At 44.5% G+C, this 8767-nt stretch overlaps 1 protein-coding gene across 1 annotated transcript in view; it reads right to left on the bottom strand.

Annotated features, from left to right (window-relative positions):
* Positions 1-844: 844 nt before the first annotated feature.
* The window catches only part of LCA5L (lebercilin LCA5 like), a 34671-nt gene continuing 26748 nt past the window's right edge, over positions 845-8767 (bottom strand). The window contains exons 6-8 of the mRNA XM_043874384.1: positions 5542-5648; positions 5258-5375; positions 845-1598 (exon numbers count right to left, since the gene is read on the bottom strand). Of these exons, the coding sequence (XP_043730319.1) occupies positions 868-1598; positions 5258-5375; positions 5542-5648 (956 nt within the window). The 3' untranslated portion in view covers positions 845-867. The remainder of the gene's footprint in view (positions 1599-5257; positions 5376-5541; positions 5649-8767) is intronic.

Here is an 8767-nt window from a genome sequence, read left to right as displayed (position 1 = left end):
AGTTTGAGTAAACTTGGAGTTGGTGATGGACAGGGAGGCTGGCGTGCTGCAGTCCATGGGGTCACAAAGAGTCGGACACGACTGAGTGACTGAAATGAACTGAGCTGATATATAAATGAAGGTAAGTTAATTGATTAACATTGGGAGTACAGTCTCCTCTGTACAGTCCTAATATAAAATAGAAGTATAATGAATATATTCATTAGGACTGAGCAGCTAACCCAGTGGACTCTAATTATAACAATATACTGTTTTTAAACAAGATTGATAGAAAAAGGGTCAAGTTACAGATATTCAACACATATAAATAAAAAATATGGACTCTTGGGTGTACTTGAGGAAAGTGTTAACAACCAGGGCAGGATATTGGATACCCAGTTTACCTGAATAAGAGATGCTCAAAAATAATTTTCATAAAACCAAACTTGGTAATCAATGTGCTTTTTTGTCTTTTCTTTAAAAAAAAAAAGAGACTTCTTATATTCTCTTTCAGAGCTGCTTCCATGTTTTTAAGTTACAATGTAGTCTGATTCCTGATAAGGTTCTGACAGGTATGAAATATGTATGTTTTGGGTTGACTAACTTAGACTTATTAGCTGTGGAGCCGCATAGAATATTGAAATAATATAATGAATCATCAGTCTTCCAAAAAATAGTGGACATGTTTCAGTTGTGGGAAAAAAAGATGTAATTTTGTAATTGAAATGTTGTCATTGGCTAATAATATACAATGAACTTTTAAAATCAGATTAGCAATAAAACAAAATGTTAATTTTTAAAAATCAGTTTACGTATTGAAAACACACACATTAAAATTATAAGACTAAAGGCACATAAATCCAGAGTGGGTTAGGATACTGATTGTATTTAAATAATTATCTTTCTCTTTCCTTCTGTGGGTGAAGATGACTTAATAGAATTTACTACGGTTACTCTAGAATCTCCAAAAGCATTGCTGGCGGATGCCTGGCTAGCGGGTAGATGGTGCATCTTCGTAGTCTGCAAAGTCTCCTCAGGCTCTTTCATAACAGTAGTACTTGTTTGGTTGTTTTTTAAGACATAGCCTGACCCAAAGAGTTCCTCCATTAGATGGCTTTTCTTCTCCCTGAAAGTTGTGTCTTTTGCGTTTGTTCTGGAAGATTTAGCGAAGGAGGGTTCGTAGGCGATGGCAGGATGCTCCGGCTTCATTTCTTCCGAGTGACTGTGGTGCTTGCCTGTGCTATGAGTGTGTCTCATGCTGCCAGCATTGGCCAGCCCGCCTGAGGCAGGAAGCCCGTGATGCAGGTTTTCGATTGCTTCTGTGAATGAATAATGCTTTCTTTGTCTGAAGGGTATTTTGATATTTGGAGCAGCATTTTTATCTGGCATATCACCCATGTCGCTGATTTCTGGACTTCCTTTAAACTTGTCTTTTTCTGTATCATCTTCCTGACCACCTTCCCCTTCGGGATGGATTACTTGAATTCTTTTTGGTGGTAGTTCCTGTTCTTCTTTCACTAAAGTGGCCTTCTTTTCTTGATTTTCTGTTCTCTCTCTCTGTTGTCCAGTATTCTTCAGAGATGGTTGTGCTTCCAAATTTTGCTCTTCCTTGGATAAGTCTGTAGTAGAAAAATAGTCAATTTATTGATTTTTAAAATTAATAGATTTCTGTTTCAAGATGGCATGTTGAGCACACTTATTTACACCTCCTGACAAGCACATTAAAATGACAAAAAGGAAAGAAAAGTAATGCATACAACCCTAGAATCCAGGGAAAGGTGCTATTAGCAAGTCTGATATGTTATACTTTTGTAGAACATACCAGATAAGTGAAAATTATGAAGCCAAAAGAAAACGATGTTCATAAACTTTGCCAATATATTATTAACAGATGTTCAACATCACCAGCTAGGTTGTGCCAATTAAAAAACAATGAGAGTATTTTTCACCCATCCAATTGGCAAGTAAGTTTCAGAACTGGTGAGAATATGGGGAAATGGAAACTTTTGTTCCCCATTTGTGGGTGTAAGCTGGTAGGTAGTTTGGATGGTGATTTGGAAGTCTCTATCAAAATGTTAGGTGAGCATGCCCTTAGACCCAACAACTTCCCTTCTAGAACCAAACCCTACCAAAATATACAAAAGTGTGTCTAAGGATGTTCACTGTCGCCTGATTTAGTAAAAGTGAAACATCCGGAACATCCCTGAAAGGAGTCCTGGTTGAATCAATTAGAGCAAGTGCATGCATGCTAAGTCGCTTCAGTCGTGTCTAACTCTTTAGGACCCTATGAACTGTAGCCCCCCCCAGGCTCCTCCATCCATGGGATTTTCCAGGGAAGAATGCTGAAGTGGGTTGCCATTTCCTACTCCGGGGGATGCTCCCGACCCAGGAACCGAGCCCCGTCTCTTATGTTTCCTGTGTTGACGTTGGCAGACAGGTTCTTTACCATTAGTGCCACCTGGGAAGCCCCCAAGAATGCGTGTGGCTGTGCAATCTGGGCAGTAATTACAGAGAATGAGAAGGTAGCATGTGCTGACAGAAGAGACAACTGCAGAACACTGTTGGGTGTAGAGATGCTCTTTCCTCTGCTGCCTCTTCCCCAGGCACCCAGGAAGCCACGTGTGCAGCCCTCTGCTCGTCCCAGGACCAGACCCGCGTGGGTTCTGAGGAAGCAGCATCACTCCCTGCCAGCCACTCAGCGAGGCTATCATTTGTGAGGGGGAATGGGGACACAGTTGGGTATGCAGAGAGTTGAAATGTTTTCTCATGTGAATAGATTCTTGAATAAAATAATTTACCTACACTCTAGGAAAATGAAAAAAAAATACTAGGAGGAGAAAGTAGTATGTTTCAAGAATTAATGGTGAGCCTAGAAGTCAGTCAAACATATAATTACTTCTAAATAACTGTTAATATTATGCCCTATAACACTTGATGAGAATGTTAACATTTGAGACCATGGGGGTCACGTGCTTGTTTTCCACTGCCTCCCCTGCCCCCGCCTGGCCCCCCTGGCCCCAGAAGTGGGTATGCTCCCTCCTCTGCTCCAGCTGGTTCCAGCTCCAGGGGACCTTTCTGGAGGCCACAGCCCTTATATGACCCCTCCTCTGGCCCTGGCATCCCAGGGACATTCTGTGCCGGGAGTAGGTCATGTCCTTACTGGTCTCTCCTCCTGAGCTGTCTGGACTCAACCTCATCCTTCCCTCCACCCCAGCCCCTCCCTACCACCTCCTTAGTCTGGACCCTCTTTTTCATACCCATTGCCCTCCCTCACTGCAGATCTCCCCAAGGCCACAGGATCCCTAGGGTGCATTTTCCCCCAGTGTTTGGAGCAGTCCCAGACACACAGTATATGCTCAGAAAATATTTGTCAAGCAAATGAAGAAACTTTCTAGGACAATATGTGTGTATGTTAGTTGTTCAGTGGTGTCTGACTCTTTGTGACCCCATGGACTGTAGCCCACCAGGCTCCTCTGTCCATGGGATTCTCCAGGCAAGAATACTGGAGTGGGTTACCATTTCCTTCTCCAGGGGATCTTCCTCACCCAGAGACTGAACTCAGGTCTCCTGCATTACAGGCAGATACTTTATCTTCTGAGCCATTACCAAAATGAACTAAAAAACAGGTGGAAAATGTAAACAGAATCAGTATTTACTGCATTGGAGCAGTGGCTTTCCAGGGGTTTCAGCCCGACCTGGGGGTTGTTTAAACTTCATTCTAAGGCCATTTGGGGACTTCCCTGGTGGTCCAGTGGCTAAGCCTCTGCACTCCCAATGCAGGGGGCCTGGGTTTGATTCCTGGTCAGGAAACTAGATCCTACATGCTGCAACTAAGACCCGGCACAGCCAAATAAATAAACATTACAAAAAGAAAATGAAACTTTCTTGGTGGCTCAGAATCTGCTTGCAAAGCAGGAGACCAAGGTTCAATCCCTGGGTCAGAAAGATCCCCTAGAGAAGGAAATGGCAACCCACTCCAGTATTCTTGCCTGGAGAATCCTATGGACAGAGGAGCCTGGTAGGCTACAATCCACTGGGGTCACAAAGAGTTGGACATATTGCAACCAAGACCTGGCATGCCAAATAAATAAACATTACAAAAAGAAAATAAAGCCACTTGGACCCCACAGCTAAGATGTGGCCTCTCCAGGCCCACTGCCCGAGGCCCTGAGGGCCCCCTGAGGGCTCTTCCCCATGGCTGCTCTTTCCTGGGGGTTGTGCTTGCCCAGCTGGGTGGAGGGTCACCCAGATGCCCCTATATCAATAATTTAACATGGAAACAATGGGGGAGTGTCTTCAACATTCTGAGGGAAGATGATCTTCAGCCTAGAGTTTTCTTTCCAGTCCATTACTAACCAAGTCTAGGGCAGAACCATGACATCCCCAGGGAAAAGTGCATGGATTTGCCTTACGTGCACCTGTTTCTCAAGAAGCCAGTAGAGGTTGTGCTCCCAGTCCAGGGTGGCATTCATTACAGGAGGACACAGGGGAGTAACAGAGACCTGGTGGAGAAGGGGGCAGGAACCAGCAGGAAGGGTGATGGGAGCCCCCGGACCACAGAGGCAAAGGGCACCAGGCCCGAGGCCAAGGGCTTCGGCCTTAAGGGCTGGCATCACCGAGACTCTGCCAGCTAACCCCCCAGCTTCTAGCGTCCTTGGTCCATCCTGGCCGGCCGCGGCCTGGGGGCGGTGTCCCTCCCCCTGTGGTGTCTGCAGCCTGGGTGGGCCGAGAATGCTCCAGGGCCCAGTGTACGGGGCCTCTTCCTGCACCAGCAGAGCAGCCCTGCCACGTGTCTGGCTCTTACTGGTCCCCATCCCCCAGGACTGTGAGTGACTTTGACCCTGGCCAGGCCCTGTGCCCTCAGGGAAGCTGCAGCCAGTCTGTGTCCGGCCTGCCTGCTCTGGAATCTTCTTCAGGGGCGGTGCTTCCCTTAATTCAGCTGGGTTTGGGTTTGAGACTCAGTTTTTCAAAACTGAATATGTTGTTTAGGATACACACTGGTTTGGGAGCTGTGGCAGAAAATGGAATATCGAGGTTGCTTTTGGTGGTGGTGATGGGGCAGGGCAAGAGCGTTATGGTTATGAAGGGCCCACAGGGTGTCCCAGGGGATGCTTATGTTCTGTTTCTTAAACAAGGTAGTGGCTACACAGGTGTTTATTTTATAACAGTTCTCTCAACTGAACACATCTGTTTTATGTATACTTTTAAACACACACACAGTACTTACAACTTAAAAAAACACAGTGTAAACGAGACTTTTACCAGTTGTTAAAATTACCTTCATATTTTCTCTTGGAATCCTCTTGGTTTGGTAGTTTGCTGATACAGGGAGTAATTGCATGGATTATTTCAATAGATTTTTCTTTATGACCATTGTTTCCTGTTGTCTTTTTGCTCTATAATTTAGAAAAGTGGCAAAAAATGTTTTTTGGTGGTAGAGATAATTTTAAATTGTGTTTTATTTAATGAATACAGCTACTTTTTGTATACAACAAGTGTGTAGAGCCTATGTTTGCAAAAGTATGTTTAATTAGACACTTCAAGAATTCAAATTTGCTGTACCTTAGTTGTCCAAGATGGAATATCTTCCGATTTTTGGGTTTCCTGGTGTCGCATACTTGTAAATGGAAAACTTTTCCTGTCTGCTTGTACTGACTTTGTTGAAGAAACTACAGAACAGTTACATTCATTATATGTAAGAAGCATAACTTGCATTTGCAAGCAATGTTGATTTTAAATAGAAAATAACAACTGAAGTTGGTAATGTAATAATAAAACAAAGTATACTAGACATTTTCTAAAGATGTTCAGTAAATATCAAACATTTGCCAGTTTCACTTTCTCCTCCACCACGTCAGCGCTTTTGTCCTGTTTTGGGCTGCAGAGGTCCTGGGTATCACAGTGGTACCCAGACAAGCAGGCGTGAGGATGGGTGGGCATTGCTCTGGGAGGACACAGCGGCCCCTGCTGGCAGGAGGGGTTCAGAAGCATAGTTCTGCAGTTGTGAGAGGGGCGCCACCGTGTCTCCTGCGTCAGAGCTCTTGGTTATCAATGGTTAGATCGCCCACGCTAAAGTTCACGACTTCTAAATCTGGTAGCCACTTTCCTTGGAGGTTTTATCCTATTTAAATAACCCCATGTTTGATTATCATCTCTGCTGTCTGTTATTCTGGATTATAAACCAAAAGCAAAGAGATTGTTGCCTTGAACAGTAAATACATAGTTACTTCTAGCAAAATAAGAGGTGTTTCTGTTGTTCCTCTTCTTAGCAGAATCTTGCTGGCCAGTCTTGTCTGTCCGGGGTGGGGTGGGGAGGGGAGTGAGTAAGTACATCCTGTCTTGAAGGAAAAGGTACTACTGATCCCCTGGAAAAAGGAATGGCAACCCACTGCAGTATTCTTGCCTGGGAAATCTCATGGACAGAGGAGCCTGGCATGCTACATACAGTCCATGGGGTCACAAAGGGTCAGACATGACTGAACGACTAAACACAAACACAACACAGCAATAGAAAGGTACAAACTAATGATAATAGCAGAACACAGATGAGTCTCAAACACACTCTGCTGAACAAGAGAAGACAGATGCAAGAGAGGACCTGCTGTATAACCCACTTGTGAATCTGTAGAGCAGGCAAACTGAGCTTCTCTGACTGAGGGGAGGTCAGAGGTGGCTTTGGGCTGGGGCTGGAGGGTCCCTCACCTGAGTGCCAGGGACAAGGGCACCTCCTGAGGAGATGGCCATATTCTGCATCTAGACAGAGGTGGTGGTTACATGGGTATAAGCACGTGTCAAAACCCATTGGACTGCACACTTAAAATGGGTGCACTGCATTGAGGTGTATGCATACCCAGTTGTGTCTGACTCTTAGCGACCCCATGAACTGTAGCCTGCCAGGCTCCTCTGTCCATGGGATTTCCCAGGCAAGAATACTGGAGTGGGTTTGCCATTTCCTTCTCCAGGGGATCTTCTTGACCCAGGGAAAGATCGAACCTGCCTCTCCTTTGTCTCTTGCATTGGCAGGTGGATTTACCACTGAGCAACCCAGGAAACCCACTGTATTGAGGTGAGAGTGTTAGTTGCTCAGTCGTGTCTGACTCTTTGCAACCCAAGGGCTGTACTTGCCAGGCTCCTCTGTCCATGAAATTCTCCAGGCAAGAATACTGGAGTGGCATTATTAGAGAAATGCAAATCAAAACCACAATGAGGTACCATTACACGCCAGTCAGGATGGCTGCTATCCAAAAGTCTACAAGCAATAAATGCTGGAGAGGGTGTGGAGAAAAGGGAACCCTCTTACACTGTTGGTGGGAATGCAAACTAGTACAGCCGCTATGGAAAACAGTGTGGAGATTTCTTAAAAAACTGGAAATAGAACTGCCATATGACCCAACAATCCCACTTCTGGGCATACACACTGAGGAAACCAGATCTGAAAGAGACACGTGCACCCCAATGGTCATCGCAGCACTGTTTATAATAGCCAGGACATGGAAGCAACCTAGATGCCCATCAGCAGATGAATGGATAAGGAAGCTGTGGTACATATACACCATGGAATATTACTCAGCCGTTAAAAAGAATTCATTTGAATCAGTCCTAATGAGATGGATGAAACTGGAGCCCCTTATACAGAGTGAAGTAAGCCAGAAAGATAAAGAACATTACAGCATACTAACACATATATATGGAATTTAGAAAGATGGTGACGATAACCCTATATGCAAAACAGAAAAAGAGACACAGAAATACAGAACAGACTTTTGAACTCTGTGGGAGAATGTGAGGGTGGGCTATTTCTAAAGAACAGCATGTATACTATCTATGGTGAAACAGATCACCAGCCCAGGTGGGATGCATGAGACAAGTGCTCGGGCCTGGTGCACTGGGAAGACCCAGAGGAATCGGGTGGGGAGGGAGATGGGAGAGGGGATCGGGATGGGGAATACGTGTAAATCTATGGCTGATTCATATCAATGTATGACAAATAAATAAATAAATAAATAAAAATAAAAAAAATGAAAAAAAGAATACTGGAGTGGGTTGCCATTCCCAACCCAGAGATCAAACTCTGGTCTCCTGCATTGCAGGCAGATTTTTTACCATCTGAGCCAAAGGTACCTAAATAAAGTTAACCTTAAAAATCTACACAGGGTCTTCCCTGGTGGTCCAGTGAGTGGTTAGGACTTGGTGCTTCTATTGCAGGGCGTGTGGGTTCCATTTCTGGTCTGGGAACTAGGATCTCGCATGCCATGAGGCTCTGCCAAAAAAAAAAAAAAACACCCAAACAAAAAACAAAACAAAACAAAAACTCCACACACTGGATGACAGATCTACCTAGAAAGTTCAGTATTTGGTGGACATTTTGCATCAAACTGAAAGTTATCCTCTCATTCACCCAAGTGAGGACAAAAAGGACTGAGCCGATGATGGGGAGAAGGAATGCATTTCTGTTTTCTTCTAGCTGTTTCAACCATGTGGCAGTTTCATTATTCTATATTATGTTTCAATGCCTAATAAAATGATTTTTTAAAAAATAGACTTTTGGACTCTGTGGGAGAAGGTGAGGGTGGGATGATTTGAGAGAATAGCATTGAAACATGTATATTACCATATGTGAAATAGATCGCCAGTCCAGGTTCGATGCATTAGACAGGGTGCTCAGGGCTGGTGCACTGGGACGACCCTGAGGGATGGGATGAGGGGGAGGTGGGAGGGGGTTTCAGGATAGGGGACACATGTACACCCATGGCTGATTCATGTGAATGTATGGCAAAAACCACTACAA

Source organism: Cervus elaphus, chromosome 19, assembly GCF_910594005.1.
Source record: "Cervus elaphus chromosome 19, mCerEla1.1, whole genome shotgun sequence".
NCBI classification, from domain to species: Eukaryota; Metazoa; Chordata; class Mammalia; order Artiodactyla; family Cervidae; genus Cervus; species Cervus elaphus.
This window is presented reverse-complemented; position numbering and strand designations above follow the sequence as displayed.